This window comes from Megalobrama amblycephala, linkage group LG17 (assembly GCF_018812025.1).
Source record: "Megalobrama amblycephala isolate DHTTF-2021 linkage group LG17, ASM1881202v1, whole genome shotgun sequence".
Taxonomy (NCBI): domain Eukaryota; kingdom Metazoa; phylum Chordata; class Actinopteri; order Cypriniformes; family Xenocyprididae; genus Megalobrama; species Megalobrama amblycephala.
Window position 1 is genome coordinate 36842630 of NC_063060.1, and position 24939 is coordinate 36867568.

At 36.6% G+C, this 24939-nt stretch overlaps 2 protein-coding genes across 5 annotated transcripts in view; both read left to right on the forward strand.

Annotated features, from left to right (window-relative positions):
* Nucleotides 1-6221: 6221 nt before the first annotated feature.
* On the forward strand, nt 6222-8397 carry klf17 (Kruppel-like factor 17). The gene is made up of 3 exons (XM_048164217.1): nt 6222-6396; nt 6830-7796; nt 7905-8397. Exons 1-3 carry the CDS (start codon nt 6310-6312, stop codon nt 8078-8080), a joined length of 1230 nt encoding a protein of 409 aa, XP_048020174.1. The 5' UTR covers nt 6222-6309; the 3' UTR covers nt 8081-8397.
* Nucleotides 8398-11469: 3072 nt separating this feature from the next.
* slc6a9 (solute carrier family 6 member 9) overlaps nt 11470-24939 on the forward strand; it is a 67922-nt gene continuing 54452 nt past the window's right edge. The window contains exons 1-2 of one of the 4 annotated variants that reach the window (XM_048164912.1): nt 11470-11608; nt 24304-24570. In XM_048164912.1, the coding sequence (XP_048020869.1) occupies nt 24541-24570 (30 nt within the window). In that variant the 5' untranslated portion in view covers nt 11470-11608; nt 24304-24540. Of the gene's footprint in view, nt 11609-11886; nt 11934-12242; nt 12400-24303; nt 24571-24939 lie in introns of those variants that run through there. The other 3 variants (XM_048164913.1, XM_048164910.1, XM_048164915.1) reach the window with 3 other exon arrangements.

Below are 24939 nucleotides of genomic sequence, written 5' to 3' on the forward strand. Positions count from 1 at the left end.
CACTGATGTAGCCGCACAAATATGGCATTTATTTACTTTGCGCACAGACTGTGGTTGTTCGGTAGCACTGTAATCAGAGGTTCTCTCCTTAACGTTCACAGATCGTGTCGAGCACTTCCATTTATTCCCATTGTCCGTTTATTTTACGTCAATGGATGAATGGACAAGGAGAGGGCAATGACAATGGCAGAGTGCAGGTCTGTCAGAAGTGAAAAGCATTACATAGACAGGTGAGCTCATAGCACGGGTTTCCCTCCAGTGCGTTTTCCCACATTCTTTACGCTAGAAGTCACCCCTGATGAATCAAAACATTGCCCACCATGTGCAGATGGACAAAAGCTGTCGTTTCACGGGCAGGTGTTATTTCTTTAAGCTGCGGTGAGTGTTTTCCCTTATTCAGATGTCAAAACTACTACAAAACGACCACTCAAATGCATAAAGACACACAAACCAACAACATTTGCTGATTGTTTGATGGGGAGTGTGGCGACAATAGAGATTTTTTTTTCTATATAAAAATGTTTTTGCTGGTCGATTTCCAGATTTGATGTTCAATTCATTGTATCCTGGCTGTTCAGTTTTTCAGGAAAACATTTCAAAACAGAGATAACACACAACAAAAACAACAAAAAGTCTCAGTCTTGTGCATACATAAAGGAATAGAAAAGTGAAAAGTGACGTTACGTGTGGCCAATGGTGTCCCACACCATTTAATTTGAATTTGTGAATTTGTGCTCTGCATTTCACCCATCCGAGTGCACGCACACAGCAGTGAGTATTGAACACACACACACACACACACACCCGGAGCAAAGGGCAGCCATTTTTGCTGCGGCACCTGGGGAGTGATTGGGGGTTAGGTGCCTTGCTCAAGGGCACCTCATTTTTGGGTAGTGAGACCGTCATTTCCTGCCAGTACTAAAACTCGAACATTCGGGTTACAAGTCCGACTCTCTAACCATTAGGGTAGGGACACACCAAACCGACGCCAAAGAACTAGCAAAAAAAATGCATGCGAACCTGTCAAGAAGGGAGACCGGCACTGCAGGCTGCAGATACACAAACCGTAAACGAAGCACAGCATGCTTACCATTTTGAATATCATTAATGCTGATCACTTTCTACATTCCACTCGGCTCATGTTAATATTAAACATTCACTCAGGTACATGATGTAAAATTAGAACAGACTTTTGTCTGTACCGCCTTGACTTGTTTGCTCGCTGCTATTCTCAGGCTTCGACTCGTTCACTAAACTGAACAGCCAATCAGAGTTCCCTCTGTCGCTGATTCTACATGCTGAATCGGCCCCCCAAAAAATGAGGACTTTAGGCCACAACTGTCTGAATTGGTAAAAAAAAAAGTCAATGGGGTCCAAAAGAACAATGAAAAAAGAAGTAAAACACTGAGAAATTTTCAAAATATTGTTAATGGTGTTGCACATAAGAAGTTTAAAACAAATGGCCTAATGCTCTCGGGCTTATGAGGCTAAAAAATGTACCGAATTTTCATTTTTTTGGGTGATTGATCCCTTTAAGTTTTTACAGCAAAGTGCGTGCAAATTACTCATATACTAATTTTAATTACTAATACATTTGTCCTTGGCATGCACATATAGTTCTTGATGACTAAGTATGAATGAGTCACAGATTTCTGTTTGGAAAGTATAAAAAAAAAACAAAGAAAAGAAAAGAACAGGGAAGAACACCTTTTTGTAAATATTTCTTCAACCTTGTCTGGCATGTGGAAGCGCAGGGCTGTATGGAACGGCTTCTCTTTTGGACTTTTGACCCCAGACACATGCAGTCATTCACAGAGACAAGTTTTGTGTCCCCAGACAAGAGTTGCTCTAAAGCAGAGAGAAGCAATTACACTTGGAGACAAAGAAGCCTCCAGGGGAGATGAGGGACATGGAGCAGTGAGTGGGAGAGACTGGAGGTTACAGTGGCACTTAACTGTGTGGACTTTTGTTGGAAAATTTTTGATATTGATGTAAATATATAATTCTATATGATGTAACTTTCTTAACGAGTAACATTTTAACTAATAATCACGTCGAAAAACTCTTTTGTCTATACACTTCCTACAAAAATTTCACATCTGGAATTTTTTTAAAAGTATTGCATAAATAATGACATCACATTTCACACTGTCATATTTTTCCTTTTCTTTTCCCATGATTATGCATATCCCTGGTCCACACCCTTGGTAGACCATGTGCTGTTTCTCCTTTGATAAATTAGCAAAGGTACGCTGTTCCTTTTTCAGATTATTCACTGAAGAGTATTTATGTTAGATAACGTTGGGTTTCTCCTCCTGCTCTGGTGATGGGGGATAATTACTATTCAGGAGACTCTAGATTAGATCGTAATTGAAATTCGAAGTGCCTAAATGAAAAGCCAGTACAGGAAGACAAACGGAGGGTGAGGCGATCGAGGCCATCAGCCGCAGTAAATACCATTATTTGGTTAATGTGCATACATCAGTTCGGCATCAGTATAACTTGATTAATTTTTTAGTTAGAGAGTCTCGGTTCATCTGCTCTGTGTGGTTACACAAGCCCCGTGGCCGTTCAGACCACCTCTGAGTCACTAGAGGTTTTGTCCTCACCTGTACCTTGCCTTGTCTGAGATTCTGCAGTGGGTCTTTATCACGGTCCAGTGGAAGTGAAAGGACTCGTCCTTTTGTCGTTCTTGTGTGCTAGACAAGCACAGGAAGATCGAGTGGACAACTCTGATGGTGGTCGTTGCAGTGGACACAAATATTTGCTCCTATGTCCATACAAATTTGTCTGGGTGGTTGAGTCGGTGAGCGATAGGTAATTACCTGCACTTAGACACCACAGAACAATGAAAGGGAAAGGAGCAGATCTTCTGTTTTAATTGCAAGGATTTTCTAATGAAATGAAATTCAGTTATATACTATAACATATGGCATATGCCATAAACTTATAAATTCTATGTTGTTTATTGAACATGTTTGTATATGAATTTAACAATGTAATCAGTTAGCACAAGCAGGAGATCCAGATTTTTTATTTTATTTTATGGACACAACTGATTGTGGGTGTGTGGCGACTGACTCAGCTATTAGTCACTACATTAAGCAGCAAAATGGAGAGGTATAACAAGTGTCTGTTTTTTTAACAAGTGATGAAGAAACCCGTGCACCCTGAAAGGCACTTCTTCTCAACATGTCTTAAGGAGCGTTGCTACAACATGCCTGTTTGCCTTTAATACAACAGTGATAAATAGATCTGTATGCATGAATTCAGGCTGGAATATTGGGTCAGTGTTTGATTGTCCATCCGTGTGTGAAGTAACTGCAGCTCTACTTTGTATCACAATCTCATTTACATGTATCAGTGCAACTAAGTTCATGTTATGTCAACTGAAGATGAACCTCAATGCAAAAAAAAAGGAAAAAAATGAAGCCATTATACATGCACATATATGTAAACAGTTATGTGTAAACGTGCACATATATACTCGACAAAGCTCACGTATCATTCACAAGCCATAAGTGTGTATGGGTGGAGACTCTGGAATTGTGTTCCTTCATAAAATCAACATTTTCCTTATCTGATCTCCCTAGAAATGCAAGAAAAAAGACATGCATGTCTTGGACAGACTAAATACTCACTAATCTGCTGCTGCTTTATCTGTTAAATAACATAGTTTGTTTTACACAAACATTATTAAATGTTTTTATTTAGAAAACAAATGCAAGTGAAGTGTTGATCAGACAGCTTCAGTCCATTATGGCTAATGAGTATAATTTTTCTGTTAAATATATCATCAAAAGCCAATTACTCTCTCTCTCTCTCTCTCTCTCTGTGTGTGTGTGCGTGTGTGTTTCCACTGATGTGTTGAATGCAAAGTTTAATTAGATTACAATGTAGTGCAGTCTATTAAAGCTGTATACTCTAATCTGACAAATGCAGTATCATTTTTTCTGAATGTATTATTAGGAAAATGCTGTAAAAACCAAGAAGGAAATTCTAAGTAAGTCTATGCAAAGTAAACAACTCCTATATCCATGGGCATAGATCTCATTTCATTTTAAGGAGGAAAAACAAACATTTTTTTTTTCTTTACAATATTGTAAAACTGTAAACATTCTAAAGTCACTAAAGCAAAAATGTTTTGTCAGTGTTATGATGAGAAGCGCTGATGAACGAGATAATATTGTTAAAAAATGTATGAAATTTTTCTTAAAATATTTTATTTATGGGATTTATGTTCCCGTCCCGTCGCATCAATACTTTATTCTCTTCATAAAATATCTGAAATGTGACATATCTGTTTACCTTTAAAAAGACGCGCATTTTTTATCCACAATGTTAATCTAGTTTCAGTTAAAGTGGACAGTGAAACAATTTCTCTGGCCACATTAGACATCTTGTAAATACAGCTGAATGTCTCCGGGAAGACTGTGTCCTGTCTGCCAATCTGCAATCTCCTTAATTGTGTTTAGAAAACAACAAAGGGGGAAAAAAAAACGAAACAAATCTCTCGTTCCTTTCATATAAAGACACGACGCTCAAGGCTCCTATAGAAAAAATACATTAAAAAATATAGCCTAGGCTATTTGGAAAAAATAATGGTATCACATATAGCGGTCAAATGAACAAATATAGCCTAATAATAATATTTCAACTATAACACTTGATGTTTTAAAACAGGCCTAGCATATGCTAAAACAAACATGATTTTTATGTATAATTTCACAGAAGTGTGAACAGGTTCGATATCTTGGAGATTTCGCACGTCTGTTGCCGTCTCAGTTGTACATTTTTACAATTAAAATAAACTTTACTCAGCTTGTGTTGGGGGGAAAGGACGCCCTTTGTATTTCAGGAAATTCTATCCATTTCCATTTCCACCTCTCTCTCTCTCCAGACAATGCGATTGTACCGGAATCTGAATTACGTAGAAAGGGTAAAAATAACTGCACTATATAAACCGACACAATCAGATTGTGCAAATGCTGCTGGTTTGCGCACACAGAACAGAAGAAACAGCACGCGCAAAACGTTTCGCCGTGCACATATTCAGCATATACAGCCATAAAATAGGCCTATCTGATGCAGTTTTGAAATAAAATGTCTAGTATTTTTTATTCTACCTACACTTTAAATGTGTCGTAGATATTTAATAGCCTATCACGTATCGAAGGCATCAGGTGGAATAGAGTATTTTGGTTAAACCTGCCCCTTGTCTCTAAACATAAGCCCGAGAGCATTAGGCCATTCATTTACATTTTAATCAACTGAAAGCGGAGGTTTATTGACTCAGAGATCATTAACTAACATGTACCTGCATTGTTGAACATTGAGATTATCATGTTGTTTCGATGGCTCCGAGATTTTACAGCTACTTTTTCAAATGCTAATTAAGCAGGAGTTCGATCTGGGTAAATTAATACCCATATCAGACACATGAGATCAGCTCCATTTTAATACGAATGAAGAGGTGAAACTCGCAGTAATGTCGCTGGTTGATTGAAATATTTGGCTTCTCATTATACAACCTATGTTTGTTTTAATAGTAATTAATTTAGCCTATGATTTCTGTTGTCCTTATGAAACATTTTGTTTTGTTTGCAATGTTATTATCAAGCATTGTTTCGGCTACCACACACACCTTTAATATAGACCCTAAAAATAACAATAAATAATTTATATTGAATATTTTCAACACTTTTTAATAGATTGTGTTAAATATTTTACCAAAATAATACTAGCCTATTTGACTGGCCCTCCAAAAAAATACAAGAAGGGGGTTTGTGGCGCCCCCTTCAGCACTCAGATTACACTCAGAATTTTTTTTGGGGGAAAACATCAAATGAATCACAAATTCGATATGCCGCTTACATTCTTAAAGAACATTATTTGGATTTAAAAGTTTTGAATCAAAACAATCGTATGCAATGAACCTAATTATTATGAAATATGAAGTGATGTAAGATATTTACAATGAAACTGCAAAAGCAGGTTCAGCGTGCACAATTTAGTCCTCATAATTTAATGGAATAAGGAGATCAATTTTATGTTTTATTAATTAGACGTTTAATTATAAGCCAAATAATCAATTGTGCTTTGACAATATTTACACGTTGTTAAGTAGCCTAAATAGCCTACTTGATAGGCTACAACTACATGACCAACGTCATGAGGTCACGCCCACACGACACTCAGACCCTCCTTATAATGGGACAGGTAGGTAGCCAGTCAAACGTATTAGAGACGCGTTGTCTGTGTCGGACTGAATGAGACTGAACAGCTACTGAGTGCCCTAACATTTGCAACATGGCTCTTGCAGATGCGATGTTGCCTTCGATAAATACTTTTTCAAGCAACCAGATTTTAGACGAAAAGCAGTCTGAAATTGTTCGGGTGAGTTCAACTTTTCATTTAAGTTTTAAGGTATATTTAAAATGTATTTTGAATTAGCCTATGTTTAACAAATAATCGCAAGAGTTACAAAGTTAGTTAATGGTAAATATAACGAATACAAACTGAGGAAGATTGACGATTACTATTATTGTATCTACACATTGGAAAAAACATAAATGCTGTCATTATATTTAAATTTCAAGAACTTAGGTGTTTTGTTAAAATAATGAAAGATAGTTGACGTTTTGGCCGTGTTGTGAATCCAAAATAGTTAAGGTGGTGAAGTTGACACTCCATGGAAGTCTATATAATTTCGCCTACACAATGTTTATGTAATGCTACATCTTTATAAATTTTATTTTAACCTAAAAAAAAAAAAAAAAAGAGTATCACCTGAGAAAGCAGTCTAACCCGTATATGTTTCCCCCCTCAGGACTGGAAAGTTGACCCAACTAAGACGAGCTCGACGGCTGGAGAATTGAGACCCCTCATCGAAGTGGAGTTCAGCATTGTCGAATCTCCACCTTTGGCCAAAGACGAGGACGAACTTTCCAAATTTTTGGATCTAGAGTTCATTCTGTCCAACTCTGTCACATCTGACATTGACAACTCGGCGCAACCGCCCGCATATTCTCTACCGGAGTCGCCAGAAAGCTGCAGTACTGTGTACGACAGCGATGGATGTCACCCGACGCCGAACGCTTATTGTGGCAACAACTTCACCACACGTCCCGGCCACAGTCTGGTAGCCGAGTTGTTTACCTCAGACATGAATTATCCTGGCGACTCGCATGAGTTTAGTTTAAAAGGACATTTAGACAGACTGGAGTACACTGAACTAAGGGCTCTAAACTCTAGAAACCAGGCACACGTGCCCAATTCCAGTAACGTGGGATACAAAATAAAATCTGAAAACCACGAGCAATCCTGCATGATGGTGAACGACTACGCGGGTCATTATTATGGACAAGAACCCCAGCGCGCGATGCCTTATGGGCATCACGTGCAACAAGATGTGCCTCGGGACATTTTAGGGAGGAAAGACTGCATCCTAACAGAGATGAACTCTCACCATCACATTGACATTGCACATCAACAGCAGTTCATGAATAGCGCGCATTTTCCTCCTCAGTACGCCCAGCATCAACAACAGTATCACGGACATTACAACATGTTTAGCGAACCATTGCGGGCAAATCACCCGGCCATGCCAGGTGTGATGTTGACTCCACCATCCTCACCGCTCCTGGGATTTTTAAGCCCAGAAGACAGCAAGCCAAAACGAGGGCGTCGGTCTTGGGCACGAAAACGGACTGCGACGCACAGCTGTGAATTCCCCGGATGTGGGAAAACGTACACGAAAAGCTCCCATTTGAAAGCGCACATGCGGACGCACACAGGTATGCGGTGGAGTTTTATTTTACATGTTGTTTTTACTTCATTTCTTGCTTATAACCGTATAAATGTACACAGTAGCTAATAAATGTTTTCCCTTTTGGTGTTCACAGGTGAGAAACCCTACCACTGCAGTTGGGAAGGCTGTGGCTGGAAGTTTGCCAGGTCAGACGAGTTGACGCGTCACTACAGGAAACACACCGGACACAGGCCGTTTCAGTGCCACCTGTGCGAGAGAGCTTTCTCCCGCTCAGATCACCTGGCCCTGCACATGAAGAGGCACATGTAAAAAAGAAGAGAGACTATATCTATTTTAAACCACAAGAGAATTTTATATTGTTGAGACAATTCCTATTTTGGGACAGCAGTTATGTGAATAGCAGTATAATGTCATTTGATTTAAATTATGACAGTATTTAATAGAAGGAGATTCTTGTTCATTTAGAAGGTAAATTATGTAGTACTTTCCAAGATGTATAAAAACGGGGCAGGACCCATACTTTTGTATAGGTTACATGTTTTTAATCTCCATGTAAACATTTGTATTAAGTCAGGGAGTATTTTTTTCATGGATTTTCAGAATTAAAAGCATTGTCTTTTTTTGTACTCTGCCTTTTGTCTCATTTTCTTAAGTTTCTATTTCAAATGCTGAAGGGTATTAAAACCAGAAACTGGATCCACACAAAGAGCATAGCACAAATAATTTTTCCTCCATAGAAATACTGGGTGAAAACAAGCAAAACAGAAGCAAAATAAATAATTCTTCATGTAAACTGATAATATAAATATTTATCAAACAAGTAAAATTGTAGGTCTACACTCTTCATGTATAAATATTTGCCTTCTTCAGTGCCTATTACAGTTACACTCTAAAAAATGCTGGGTTAAAAACAACCCAATTTGGGTTAAAACAGTGTTTGGGTTAAATGTTTGCCCAACCTGCTATTTAACTCAACTTTTGTTAAAACAAATGACTATATTGCTTGCTTAAAATGAACCCAAAATATGTTAGAAATGAACATTTATTAATATGTTTAATAAATGAACATTTATAATTAAGTTATGAATGAATATGATTAAACAATAAACATTTATTAAATTGCGTATTGATAAATGTTCACCTTTTGATTATTGTTGCCTCTAGTAATTATGTGTCTGATTTTTAATTTCCAATCTGTTTTAGGTTCATTTTAAGCCAGCCATACAGTAATTTTTAAACAATAGTTGGGTTAAATAAAACTGCCCAGCACATTGGGCAAACATTTAACCCAACCACTGGGTTGTTTTTAACCCAGCATTTTTAGAGTGTACTTATCGTCTCTAAAATCAATTATAGTTTGTAAATCTCCATCATTGTCAACAATTATAATCCTCTTAATCATCGCAAATACTGCAAATAATACATTAAGTTGTCTAGATTACACAATATTCTCTCCTATGCAACATGTTACTGCTACTAGTCTTGTAAAACTACAGTATGTCGCCCTCTACTGTCTGAAAACATGTAAGCGGTTTAGCCACAGAACAGCAATGGTAGCTGATCAGGTTGCTTTTAGACTGACATGACTTTTATTAAAAATAATTCGTGATCGAAACGAGAGTCACGTGCGCGTCAGCATACGGTAAAACAAGTCCATAAATAGGCTATGTAGAACAAAGTCTCCCTCTAGTGCAGGAAGTCATGTTCTCTCGAATACAAGATTACTTTCCACATTTAAATACAGTGTCAAAAATCAGTAATTTCAGGCATTTCGAGCACAGCCCAACGTCGTGCATTGTTAAATATCAAAATCATAATTTTCATTGTGTAAAGTTTATCTGCAGGTATCAATTTCTACCACGAGATGGCAGTCTTTCCAATGATTTGTCTCTGATATTACACCTGCTGAATGATGCAATGCCACATGTAGTGTAGCACATCAACAAAGATGTTGTAAGTGTTCAGAAGTACTGGTGAGCACTATAAAACTGTACATGTAAAAATAACATCAAATGTACACAGGATGATACATCATGTTCATCTAACCAGAGTTAGAATTAATTAGAATTTTTCAAATTAATTAGATTGCTCCTCATTTTCCCAAACACTTCTATAATAAATATCCCCGGTTTCACAGACAAGGCTTAGAGGATTAGTTCACTTTCAAAAAAAAATTTCCTGATAATTTACTCACCCCCATGTCATCCAAGATGTTCATGTCTTTCTTTCTTCAGTCGAAAAGAAATGAAGGTTTTTGATGAAAACATTCCAGGATTATTCTCCTTATAGTGGACTTCAATGGACTCCACTGTTAAAGGTCAAAATGACAGTTTCAGTGCAGCTTCAAAGGGCTTGAAATGATACCAGACGAGGAATAAAGGTCTTATCTAGTGAAACAATCAGTCATTTTCGAAAAAAATACAAATGTATATGCTTTATAGACACAAATGATCGCCTTCCAAGTGCTTCTGCCAAAACCGCACTTTCAGTATTCTTCAAAAAGCCTACGCTGTACTTCCTACGCCTTCGTTCATTCTGTAAGTAGAATAGGGAAGGCGTAGGAAGTACAGCATAAGCTTTTTGAAGAATACGAAAGTGCAGTTTTGGCGGAAGCACATTCAAGGCGATCATTTGTGTCTATAAAGCATATACATTTACATTTTTGCTAGATAAGACCCTTATTCCTCATCTGGTATCATTTAAAGCCCTTTGAAGCTGCACTGAAACTGTCATTTTGACCTTCAACCATCTGGAGGCCATTAAAGTCCACTATAAGGAGAATAATCCTGGAATGTTTTCATCAAAAACCTTCATTTCTTTTCGACTGAAGAAAGAAGGACATGAACATCTTGGATGACATTGGGGTGAGTAAATTATCAGGAAGATTTTATTTGAAAGTGAACTAATCCTTTAAGACTAGTCCCAGACTAAAATGCATGTTTGAGCTGTTTTAACTGAAAGCAACTTGCACTGACATATCTTAAAATATGTGCCATTGTTTTGGCTCAAGATGCACACCAGTAATGTTTTTTCTTTAGGAACATTTATAAAAGCTACTTAAATGTCCTAATTGAATTAAGATCTAATCCTGGCTTAATCTAAACCCTGTTTGTGAAACCAGGGGCCAGTTGCATAAACATAGTCATGTCTTAATGTTTAACTAGTTTGACCAACTTGCAGTTAACCAAAGGGTAATCAGTGTTATTTTTCCAATTACACCAATCTACCTTTTTATGTAACAGACTTTAAAAAATTAGGACCAGTCTTCAAGAAAAAAAAAAATAGTGTCTCAACTTTTAAGACTAGTCTAAGTGGTTTATGCAACCGGCCCAGATCTTATTCACATTAGCTAGTACTTAATTATCGAAATAATGATGCAGACAGAATATTCAGACTTCTGATGATTCAGACTTTCATCCCTTTCACATTATTAAAAGTTTTCATCAAAGCTTAAAACTAGATTCCATTTTCTTAAAGAGATTTTATGACTGAGAGGTTTAATGGAGGACCAAAGACAACAAAGATTAGGCTAGGTTACAGGTTTATGCCATCAAGAGAATTAAGGCTTATTTGAGGCAGCTGCTTTTTAACTATCACAACTAGAGCTTACCAACACACTTTTATGACTCTGAATACTTAAGTTTGACAAACTTAGATAGGGACCAATGGTACACCGTCCTTACATCTTACAGCTGAAGCCAAGCACTCAGCACAATCTTGTCATTTGTATTGCTAGCAGTTGTTGAACCCACCGCTACGCTGCGCAACGGCGCCTGAATGGGGAAGCATGTATATCCTTCTTATATCGTCTTCCAGCATCTTTTAGAGAATAAAAAGGTAATGAATGTGCGTCTGCGTCTAAATGTCCTCATTTCACCCATGATATTCATCGCACGCTCACTTATTGTGTTTGCTTCGACATGTGTTGCTATGCGACAGAGCATAAGGTTTTGGCAGCACACCTCTCTTTTTACATTGACCACATTTTAAAGAGTCCAGAAACCAAAAATAGCGGATTTAGAAAGTAATAGCTTAATAAAAATATCAGGTTTTATTTGCAATTTGAATGTATGTCTGTTACTCAATGACTATAATCGCAGGTCTATTGTCTCCAGGAAACATCCATCAACCGCAGCCACACACGTGCTCAACAATACTACCGGTAAATAACCTCTTGAAGTTACTTAGTTATGACATTTTAATCTTAGCTAGGCTGTTAATCATAACCAATGCTTATGGTTGAATTTAATTTATATTCTGTTTATTATATGTCCAAATCATTTGAGAGTTTAATTCATTCGTGGTGTATTTTCAGATAATATTTTAGTCGGTCATTTGAGGTAGTGTTTGGTAGTTATATTATGCTGAAGTTATTTATGAAGAGCTTTTAAAGAGCCCTAAAACTTAAACACTATCTACACGTGTGTGTGTGTGTGGGAGGGTCTTTTATCAGGGGGGCTGGGCCACATCTGAACAGTATACTAAGTTACTTTGAATATTGGAAGTGTAACAAAGAAGTGTCCATGAATTTAATGAGGAGGTTGTGTTCAAAACTCTCTAGACGCCGGTAATACTCTCAGACCATTGGTAACAGATCCACTGACAGTAACACCGAGGAGCAAGCGATGGTAAGACCAATGTAGCCTACAGCTGAATAATCCTTCCGTATTTTATTTCATACCACCAGTGAGACGTTCCTCGGTTTAAAAACTTACTGTAATTGTACAGATATTCAGTTGTTTGAAATGAACAGTTTAATAGGAACGTTAAACTATTGTTTACTTGTTTCTTGTCAGATTTCATTCTACTAGCATTAGTAACAGGACGGGAAAAGTGTCAGCATGATGCTGTTCATACATTTTGTACCCTATAAGCTATATAATAATTACATCTTTTAATGTTAGCTATTTTTTTGGGCTTGTTGTTTTATAAACTTGAATATGAAGGGAACTAAATTCCTCCATTGCACTCTATCAGGTGGTGGAAAATATTCCAGTGGTTTAAAGGTTTTTTTTATTTTTTATCTTGCTTTCATTTTCAGTTTAACCTTACATTTTTAATTGACTTCAGATTTTAATGGTTTTCATTGCAATGATTTACATTGACAAATGACAGCTAGCACCCGTAGACTCTTACTTAAGACTCTGGCACTAAAATTGTCTCAATGATGAATGTGAAATCTGTGTTCTTAAATAACAAGCATTAGATAAATCTCAAGAAATGACAGTAAGTCATACATTCAGTACAATGTTCATGAAGAGAACCAAGCATCAATGATATATAATATATATATATATTATTGCATTGTATATGTGAGCATATATTGCCACAGAATGTTGTTACACATAACCTTTGGTTTCTCATATTACATTTACATTTATTCAAAGTGACTTACAAATTAGATATGTTAAGTATCTGCCTACTCTTATGTCAGGTGGTTTTGATGTTGTATGTCTAGAACTTCTTCTGTAGTTTGGGTTTAATACTTTCTCATGCATTCCTGTCTAGTAGTAAAATAATACAGTATTAACTTGCATATGCCTTCCAGTGCTTTTCAGGATAACACAGTCACAGATATTTAGTTATATTATTTTAACATGTTAAGTTTTCTTTTTATGCTTAATTTGTAGCTTTGTCATATTGTGGATGCTGATATTTTAAAGCTAGACAATAGAGATTTCTGGAATGATTTACTATTTCAGGCTAATACTTTTGAAATCTGACTCGGCATTTTAATGGTGATAGTGTTTTTTTTGTTTGTGTTTTTGCTTTTTTAACATATATACAGTGGTGGTCACATTGGCATCCTTGATGAATATGATCAAAGATGACTACAAATAAATATGCATTGTTTATCTTTTGATCTTTAATTTATAAAATTAGCAAAAATCTAACCTTTCATTGAAGAAAAAGAATTGAAAGTGAGGGGAAAGTTTTGGAGAAAAAACATTTATTTCATAATGTGATTTTCCCCCCACTTTCAAATCTTTTTCTTCAATGAAAGATTAGATTTTTGCTCATTTTATGAATTAAAGATCAAAAGGATAAACAATGCAGATTTATTTTTACAATCATCTTTGATCATATTTACCAAGGGTGCCAATAATTCTGACCACCACTGTAGATAAATACATTATTTTACACATTTACTAAAGATTAAACGCTAGACAATACTTGACAGAAAATAAGTGTTTTGTAAATGCATCAATCTGGCACTTGCATTGATGGGGCTGAATCTGTAGTTGCTTCATTCTGCCATAAAACATTGAAGCCATTTTTTCCAATTTACTCAAAAAAAAAAAAAAAAAAAAAAAAAAAAAAAAAAAGGAAAAGGCCATTTTTTTTAACAAATAAAGACCAACCTCCAACATCCAGTTGCACACAGGCCTCAAAAGAAATGAGGTTCACCTGTGATGTAACAGTATGCCTATCCATCATGCTTAAAGCATGTTTGGCACGCTGAGATCATTTTTACCACTGAAGAGAAGATGCAGGATAATCATACCACACAGCAACATCTGGGCCTAATCTGTGCGCAAACATGTCAAGATCATTTATGATTGAGCAGAGCAGGGCATAGAGGTGTGTCAAATCATGCATTAAGTGACCATGCAGTCAAAGCACACCCTCTGTGCCATACATCGTGTGGATTAGCTCCCACACATAAAAAAATGGCATGTGTTGACATTCTGTCACAAGCCGGTAAGGTGCCAGAGTGTGGTGTTTTATTGCATTTCAAAAGAAATGTATTTGCTTTTCATTTGTTTGACCTTTTGCTGTGGCCATAATTCACCATTTAAAGTTTTTTGTACATTTTGTTGTATGTGCAGTATAGGGGTTAAAAGTCTGTGAGAAAACACTGCAAACTATGGTGATCTATCATTAGATTTACTGTATGGCTATTGAAGCCCTCTGGCCATAGCATATTTAGAGTTGTTTTAACAGTGTTCAGTATTGAATACCAGGATGCAGTAGTTATGAGGAAATTTGTTAAAGGTTTTAGGATTATGTTTTGAAGCCTTTTAAAAATGAATGTTTATGCAAGGTAGTTCTATTTTTTAGCAATTAGTGCTCCCATGCGTGAGCACCTTCATCAGACTGAAAATCAAAACGTTGGAACTTCCTGGCCAGACAGACTGTCCACCATTTGTCCACAATGAAAAGAAAATGGGATTAAATGGCTGTACGAACAATATTTCATTGCTGGATGAGTGGAAGTCGGGAATGTTGTTGTTTTTCTGTGGGATATGCTGTCATGCTTGAACTTCCTAATGTTAAGATTCAAGAATTTTTCCGTGTAAACCAGTCATTGTTTTTCGGACATACCGTGGACAAGACCTGATAAGTTCCTGTTCATTTTATCATGTCCATTTTCCGTAGTTATCCCTCCTAAACAAACTGCTTCAACTGAAGGAATGAAAACTGGACAAACTGCAGAGACATACACTGCGTTCCAAATTATTATGCAATTGACATATCAGTAAGATTTCAGTACAATAAACATTCAGATTTTAGTTTTTCTAAGAAAATGTTTGTTTGTTTATTTATCCATGACTTTTTAGATAACTGGTATCAATCTCAGACAAAATAATTTGCCAGATCTATGGAAACCCTACTTAGAGGTTGTTCCACATTATTAAGCAAGTCACAGTTCTCATGCAATATGGGGAGGAAGAAAGATCTTTCTGAAGATGAAAAGCATGAAATGGTCCAATGTTGTGCAAAAGGCATGAAAACAACTAATATTGTGTGAAACTTAATGGAGATTATCGAATTATCATAAGATTTGTGAGTGATTTAGAGCACAGCAGAACTCGGTCAGATAAAGGCTTATTAATGAAAGTTCCTGTCAAAAAAATGTATTGTATTAAAAGGGCAACTATAAAAAAAGCCAGTGTTGAGCAGCAAACAGGTATTTGAAGCTGCTGGTGTCTCTGGAGTCTCGAGAAGCTCTCCATGCTGGCTGGCAGTTGTGCATAAAGATGCATTTTAGACACCACTAACCAAACCTAACAAAGAGAAACATTTACAGTGGGTGTAGAAATACATTTTCAAACAGTTTTATTGCTGTGGTGTTTTTTTACAGCATGGGATAGTGCATAGTGCATTGTACAATAGTGCATTGTATTATGCACTATCCTCCTTTTTATACCATAGCTGAAAATGGCCAGTTATGAACTCCACATCTCTTGCAAAAGTCATTTTAATACCCTCCATCTCACTTCCCAGTATTCCAGCCCAAATCATCACCCGCCAGCTCCTTGCTGACGTCGCAGTCTTGTTGGAACGTGGTGGCCATTCACCAACCATCCAGAAATCCATCCATTTAGACCATCCATTGTAGTACAGCATTAGCCAGTGAATAAAACTATTTAAAAATGAGTCTTCATGTATTTCTACACCCACTGTAAATGTTTCTCTTTGTGAGGTTTGGTTTGGAGTGGCTAAAGTGCATCTTTACACACAACTGCCAGCCTGCATGGAGAGCTTCTCGAGACTCCAGAGACACCAGGAGCTTCAAATACCTGTTTGCTGCTCAACACTGGCTTTTTTTATAGCTGCCCTTTTAATACAATTCATTTTTTTGGCAGGAACTTTCCTCAGTTCTGCTGTGCTCTGAATCACTCACAAATCTTATGATAATTCGATAATCTCCATTAAGTTTCACACAATATTAATTGTTTTCATGCCTTTTGCACAACATTGCACCATTTCATGCTTTTCATCTTCAAAAAGATCTTTCTTCCTCCTCATATTGCATGAGAACTGTGACTTGCTTAATAATGTGGAACAACCTCTAAGTAGGGTTTCCATAGATCTGGCAAATTATTTTGTCTGAGATTGATACCAGTTATCTAAAAAGACATGGATAAATAAACGAACAAACATTTTCTTAGAAAAACTAAAATCTGAATGTTTATTCTTACTGATTTGTCTCTTGCATAATAATTTGGAACGCAGTGTAGAGGTATAAACAGCGAGAGAGAGGAAAAAAAAGGTCAGATTGTAAAGTTAATGAGAACTTTTCCCAGTTCTCCTCTCTACACAAATCAGTAATCACAGCAATGTAATAATTTTAGTTTAATTTTAGTTTTCTATCTATGTTGTTGCTTATATGTCCGGTTATACCATATGTACAATATTTGCAGGACCGAGCACTTCAGATGGATGGATTGAACCAAAAACTATAGAATAACACAAGACGTGTCACTCGTATTGTTTTGAATGGGAGAAAGTGTAACGCGCAATATGGCGGTATAAGTCCCGCCTTCTAAATAAGAGCCAATCGCCGTCTGGTAAAGTCATCGCGTAACTGCAGCGGCCGTTAGAAACGCCGGTTTCTATAGAAACAGTCAGACGCGCGTCTCCGAAATGAGGCACAAGAGACGCGCATTTAGATCTGCGCATGCGCTTTAGCTTGATCCAGCATAAAAATACAGGTTTTTGTCATGATTGGAGCGTTTGGAAAAAACATTATGAGACCGTTGTTGTCAGATTTCATTGGTGATTTCAAATATGAAAATATGATTTCAATATGAAAGCTTGGCAAACAGCTTTGGAGCTGCATGTTGCCCAGGATGCCCGAGAGGCGTTTCAAAGATGGCCGCCGAGTGAAATGACTTGTCTTAAAGGGACTTTGATTGAACTCTTGCGCAAAGTTTGTTATTCTAATGAATTTAGATAGGCAGTAACTCATGTGCTTTAAATTATCTGCAGATAACACCTCCAGAGGCCTGTTGCATGAAGCCAGTTAAACTAAATCTGAGTTTCAGAGTAGGTTTAGAGTTGACAAAACCATATAAATCCAACATGGTTTCGATCAGGTTCAGTGGGCTCACAGAGCTTGGTATAAAGTAAACTTTCTCTGTTAACTCAGGGTTTGATCCAGAGTTTGTCATGAACTCTAGAGCGTGTGCACCTGAAAGTGACATCCGCACGGAACATGGGAAGTGTCAGTTTGATTCACTTCTCGCTAGAGAGTTGGCGCAATTTACTTTTCTCTGTTAAAGATTAAAAAGATGGGATATGAAAAATATGAATTTAAACACATTTACAAGGCAAGAATAAAAACACTGCTGTTGCAGCAAAAGTTTGAGTTAAATTTTCACTATTAATTTGAAGCGAGAGATATAAGGAGAGTGGCTTTATTGCATCAGATATATGTCACTGTGCTCACAGCTGACTGGTCCAGTTTGGTTATTCTAACCCAGAATAATACCTGCTCTGGAGCAGATAAGCCGTGTAGCGTAAGTTACAATGGCGACGAAAACCGCTAAAAACCAATCTGCCTTCTTGAGCCAGAAAAACCAGAGTTTACTCAAACTAATCTCAAACTCACCTGGGTAGCAAGCAACTGAAACCAGCTTCATATCGCATCCATTTCAACAGATCTCAGATAGCATCCATTTCACGGATGAGCAACAGAAACAGACAATATATCAAAATAAATAATTAAAAACCAAAGAAAGAAGTGTCTTTTCTCTTTGGTTGATTTAGGAACTGGTTATATCACTTTTAATAATCCATTTTATTGCTATTAATGTTTTGTCGTGCAAAAGGTCAGGCAATGTCACACAATATTGCCACATTTGATGCTTGACAGTGTCTGTCATTTACTGGACAAATCATAGAAAAGAGCCGCCTTCTTAGCAAAATATTGCAGTGGTTTATTGAAGAATAGTTTAATGGTTTGTTGAGTCTCGATTTCTGCTCATGTGTGAGATAAAGTTCACTGAAGTGGGAAGGTATGGCAGTGTTTTGGAGCTGCTCTGTGTTATCTGTGTTGGGTGGAGTCGAGGAGGTCCACTACATCGTATCATGCTCCTACAGATGCTCAGTTGTAATCATGGCTTTCAAGACCAAAAGGAGAAGCATAAACCTTAAAATAGCTTCTAGTCTAGTTAAGAATGTTTTGCTCTTGCTGGGAAAATGTAAAATGTGTTTCTTTTGCCTTTTCCAGGACTTTTGTGTGTCTGATGACATTCACTGTAAATAGAAATTAGATTTTGGAATGAAAGACTTTGGGTTGACATGGTTTGCTGAGTTTGGTTTAAAATAATTTGGTTTGTTACAATAATGGGATTATTTTTATTATTTTCAAATTATGACAGTAAAATTATGCTGACAATCTTTTTTACTATTTTTTTTTACTTGAGATAGATTAACTTCTGGTTCAGTGATAAAGTCTTGTTTGTGTGCATCAAACCACACCAGGACATATTTTACATCTCTATATAATTTGTTTTTAGAATTGTGTTCTCATGTGCTGTTCAGTTCAAGCCAGGCATGATGCCTGCGTGATTAGCCAAGGCTTGTGAATGCCAATGAAACTGAAGAGAGGGAGAGTTCGATGTGACGGTTTAAGTCTCTGTGGCAGTTGGAAGCTGTCTTTTCCACCAGTCACAGTTAATGAGAGCCACCCTATGACCTGCCACAGCTTTGAAGTTTAGACACTTCATCAGCCACTTCAAGCAGAGTCTGCAAGGTGACTTCCCAACTTCCACCCACCACATCCAACTGGGTTTCTGGAACACTACATTGTCTTCTGATGCCATTCATATTAGCGGCATTCTGGGTGTGCAAAATACTTTGCTACTGTTGCAGGCTCAAGACACTTTTTTTCACATTCCTTGAAACCAGTGTTGGGGAAAGTTTCTTTTAAAGGTGCCCTAGATTGTTTTTTTACAAGATGTAATATAAGTCTAAGGTGTCACCTGAATGTGTCTGTGAAGTTTCCGCTCAAAATACCCCATAGATTTTTTTTAATACATTTTTTTAACTGCCTATTTTGGGGCATCATTAACTATGCACTGATTTTTTTCAGCACGGCCCCTTTAAGAGATGCGCTCCCTCTGCCCCACGAGCTCTCGACTATATATACATCGCATAAACAAAGTTCACACAGCTAATATAACCCTCAAATGGATCTTTACAAGATGTTCGTCATGCATGCTGTATGCATGCTTCGAATTATGTGAGTAAAGTATTTATTTAGATGGTTACGTTTGATTCTGTGTGAGTTTGAGGCTATATACTCTGTGGCTAAAGCTAACATTACACACTGTTGGAGAGATTTATAAAGAATGAAGTTGTGTTTATGAATTATACAGACTGCAAGTGTTTAATAATGAAAATAGCAACGACTCTCGTCTCCGTGAATACAGTAAGAAACGATGGTAACTTTAACCACATTTAACAGTATATTAGCAACATGCTAATGAAACATTTAGAAAGACAATTTACAAATATCACTAAAAATATCATGATATCATGGATCATGTCAGTTATTATCGCTCCATCTGCCATTTTTCGCTGTTGTTCTTGCTTGCTTACCTTGTCTGTGCACAGATCCAGCCGTTAATACTGCCTTTCCTTGTCTAATGCGTCGAATGGGCTGGCATTATGCAAATATTGGGGTCATACATATTAATGATCCCGACTGTTACGTAACAGTCGGTGTTATGTTGAGATCCGAGCGTTTTCCGGAAGTCTTTTAAACAAATGAGATTTATATAAGAAGGAGGAAACAATGGGGTTTGAAACTCAATGTATGTCTTTTCCATGTACTGAACTCTTGTTATTCAACTATGCCAAGGTAAATTCAAATTCTGATTCTATGGCACCTTTAAAAGTAATGCATTGCAATATTGCGTTACTCCCTAAAAAAGTAACTAACTGCGTTACTTTTTATGAAAAGTAATGCGTTACATTACTTTTGCGTAACATTTCTCAGCTGGGCTTGCTTATTTGTTTTTTAATAGCAACAAAAAAAGTTATATTTTTGCCAAATGTAAAGGCCCTTTCACACCAAAAGTGAAATGAATAAGCCTCAGTCTGAAGGTAATGCATATTTACACCTGTACAGTAGAGGGCGCAGCTCAAACCAACCTTTCAGCTGTGCTGCCATTCTGGATTGAAGAAGGAAGTTCAAATTTAGTCTAAAGTAATTTTTGCTTATTAGTTTGGTTAAATTGGATAATTGAAGGTCAGCAGCAAAGACATTGGTTAATAAAGTGAGATTAAATATATAAAGTATATTTAATTTAATATATTTAATTATTACAGTTTTGTGTAAAATTCTAAGATTGCATTTCAATGTTTTTATTCATTTTGAGGAATAAAAAAAATTGAAATTTGTAAATGCATGTTCACATTTAGTCTAGAACTACAATAACCATCATGTTCACACAGCGCACAACACCTCTGCATTTACTCTATTGCTCTCAACATGGGGACAGGAGAGATGTCGGTTAATAATTGTGAAAAAGTAACTTGCATTACTTATTTAAAAAAAGTAACTTTTTTTGTAAATTGAAAAGTAATGCGTTACTTTACTAGTTACTTGAAAAAAGTAATCTGATTACGTAACTCAAGTTACTTGTAATGCGTTACCCCCAACACTGCTTGAAACACTTTTAAAAATATATATATTTTTATACTAAATACAACTATGAACGTCTTAATTTAATAAAACATAAGAGGGAGGCTACCATTTAGGAATTCCAATTTCAGAATTGTTCATGCTTGAACAATTTTTCATTGTTACATCTACTTGAATTGATTGGCTATTGAACATTTGTGACAATGATTATTGTGAGTAGAATGAGAAATAATATTTTTTGAAGTCTTTTTTTCTACAGTGATCAGTCTAGTTTTAATAAATTTAAATTAATAGATATTTTAAAACATAAATGTCTAAGTAAATAGGACAAGCACCTTGAGATTCTAATGAAGCTGACAAATGAATGAGGTTTTCTCTTCCCCAGAACTGAATGGTTACCTTCTGTTGGAGGGTTTATATTTTACACCCACAGGAATTTTCAAAATGGTCTCTTCTGTAGTGTTGAATTGACTCAGGTTGAGTGGCAGTTTCCACATGTACATTCGGGTGTAGTAGTAGCATCCGGCCACAACAAGACCAGAGACCTCCTGCTGCACACACCACTTTTTTCCTCTCAAGCAACTTAATACAACAAATGACTGTTTTGTGTCACAAGTAGATGTTGCTACCAAATAACATCCAGCTTCTGATTTGGCTGATGAATTATTGATGAATTGATAGACACTGTTGTTTGGGTTTGTTTTATTAGTGAGTGACAGAAAGAAAAAAAAGTCATAAAAAAAGTCAATGTTCTCCAATATTGTTTTATTTTTTAGACTTTTAGAAATGTTTCAGAAACTGAATTTAGAATATAATAATTGCTGGTAACAATTAATATTTCTTAAATATTATTGTTGGTGTTGTTAAAGGTGCAATATGTAATATTTTTGCAGTAAAATATCCAAAAACCACTAGGCCAGTGTTATATATTTTGTTCACTTGAGTACTTACAACATCCCAAATGTTTCCAACTATTCGTAAATCGTGAGAAAATTGCAATTTTAACCAAGGCTCCGGGACGTGTGAGGAGTCGCCTGTTAATTGCGTCATACCCGCGTTACCCTCGGTTTCCGGTTTTATTTTATAGAAACCGTGGAAACACCAAAGACGCTTTAACATATTACATGTTTTAATAGACAAGGGAACAACTGTTTTGATATATTTATAGACAGAAAACTAATTATTGTTATATAGCTCAACACATTTAGTCTTATTGTTTAAATCAATTTTCTTGATTTTTTTTTTTGCGAGTACCATGCTTTACCATGCCTCAGAGAAAAACACTATTTTGTGACGTAGCTAACATAGCATAATCAGATGCAGCTTTATTTTTAGTAACAGTAATACAGAATTTTCTCCATCATACAATACGTTTTAAAATGAATTGCATGCCATTTATCAACACAAGCCATCCAGCATTTAATATGATATTCTAAAACCGATCTATCTTACTGCAGTGTGCAACAGTGTCTCACAGCAGCCGCCGAGCGAACGCACAGAGTAACATTATAACATAATTTTCAACACACTCAAATGTATCTAATATGATAAACAGAGCTGCGTTACCTCATACTCATGACTGGAAAAGCAGAAGTGGCGCCGGCGACTGTGTCATAATAAAAGTCCCGCTGCTCGTGAGGCGTGTGTTGCGCAATCGCTCCAGCGGCCTCGTTCAGCTCCCACAACACTCGGTCCTGCTCTGCTTCATACTACAGTAACGTTAATAATCGCATCCATGAACATGATTTCTTCCCGAGTCCTATCCCTATTCTTTTGCACCATCCCGTTGAGGTGAAGACCACATGTCCCAAGATTGTTTTGAATAGGCCTTTAGCGACCTCTAGCAGACAGAAATCCTACATAGTACACCTTTAACTCATGCTGCCTGGCCTTTCCGGAGACTTTTCTATGTTTAAACTGCTTATTGTTTACAGTTTTAGGTTTTTTTGCCATATAGGTAGTCCCCAACTCATTCAGTAAACAGCACATATTGTGTGGTGCAATAGACAACTCAATACTGATAAGGGAGTCATCAGTTCAGAGAGTTTGCTTGGCTTATCTTATGTCTTATCTGCTTTTTGTACATAAAAACATTTTTTTGTGAAGGTTTGTGGTGCTGAGGGATGGAACACTTGTCTCTTAACCTACTTTTTTTTCTTTTTTTTACTTTAACTTTTCCCTGTGTGGTTATGTGTACATGTGTGTGTGTACACTTGTTAATTTGTTATTCTATTTGGATAGTTTGTTTCACATCCCTCCTTGTTTGATGTTCTCATTGACAAAACTGTATAGCAGTAATTTTCCACTTGAATGTTACTGCTACCTCACTTGACATAAATATGAGTAAATGGTCACTCGTCCAGGCTGAGGTATTAATTTCAAATAGTCGGCCTGGAGAAGCGTTCAGTTTAATACAGGATGTCTGGTTTACAGGCTAGTGTCAAAATGAGTGGATCACAACAACATTAGAGTGATTTAAGAGGCTCCAGTTGGTGAAGTGTTACTTGAGTCTTGCTGTTACCTTAAACTGACAGTATGTCTGTTATTGTGAGGAAGGCCAAGAAACATTTCACTTTTAAATTTTGGATTGCTTTACAGTGTAAATTATGTAAATGCTAGTGCAACATCTAAACATTCATTCATTCATTCATTCATTCATTCATTCATTCATTCATTCATTCATGTGCTGGATTTCTGAACAGTTTTTTTGTAGTAAAACAGAATAACTGTGGGAAGTTGTCTAACCAATCTATGATATAGTACTCATGCTGCCCGTTTGTAGGCTTTTAGTTAATTTGGTAAATCATTGTCATTTTGTAGATGTTCTTGTTCTGGTTGTTTGTGCATTCTCAGTACAATCTGTTCTGTACCCATTGGTACTGTAACCCTTTGTTCTGCTTATTTACTGAAAAAGTACATTTTTTTTCATCCTAGTTTACTATATAAGCATCCTCTACATCACTTCGTGTAATTCAGAATTTCAGACTTTGTAGTCTGACACACTCCAGCCAGCACATGGACCATGTTACTGGAGGCTTATCAGCAGTTATGAAATCATTGTTTTAAAGAGAGAACAACACGTTTGGGGGCTAATAGTTGCTTTTCCCCCCTCTTCCTCCCTCCTTCTCCCTGTCACATGTTCCTTTCACAGCATAGAAAAGTTCCTGGATTAACGCAGAATTAGCACAAAGCAAAGACGCCACCTCAGCCCAACATTGCAAACTGACTGAACTAGTGGAGAGAGGAAACGATTGAGGGAGAAGCAGTGTGCACCAGAGACTGAGACACATACCCCAGCAGCTCAAGACGAGTCCCAGAGAGCACAGAGGCAGACCAGGACGGGCATCCTTCTGGAAAGGGGACCCACGCCGAAGAAAGCTTCAAAAGCATGGAGGCAAAACAATTTTCTGGCATACTGGTGAGTCGCTCTGACTTGCATTTTGTAATTTTGTTTCCTTTCCCCCTCCACTTTAGGTTTTCACTACTATATTTTTTAGATTATATATATATATATTTTTTTTTTTTTTTTTTAAAAAGTTAGTTTATTCTTGTATTAGAATTTTATTTTATTAGTAACATGTGACCTGGCAATTTTTTGTTTTTTTGCCAAAAGTTAGTACTTAAGAAAGTCAAAGCGTTTTATATCAGGCCACAGTCCTAAATATTTAACACTCTTTTTATGGTTCAATTATACTTTCATCTCAAATTGTAGAGAAAATAATTAATTGGTTCAGAAAGTTGATCTATTAAACCTACTTGTTAGTGTTTTTCTACTTAAAGCTTTCAT

What these genes read in the sequence shown, in the direction of transcription:
- klf17 (XM_048164217.1), top strand. Translation starts at nt 6,310, where the DNA reads ATGGCTCTTGCAGATGCGATGTTGCCTTCGATAAATACTTTTTCAAGC. An exon ending in AGCAGTCTGAAATTGTTCGG is followed by an intron (nt 6,397 to 6,829) that starts GTGAGTTCAACT and finishes TTCCCCCCTCAG; the next exon opens with GACTGGAAAGTTGACCCAAC. An exon ending in GCACATGCGGACGCACACAG is followed by an intron (nt 7,797 to 7,904) that starts GTATGCGGTGGA and finishes TGGTGTTCACAG; the next exon opens with GTGAGAAACCCTACCACTGC.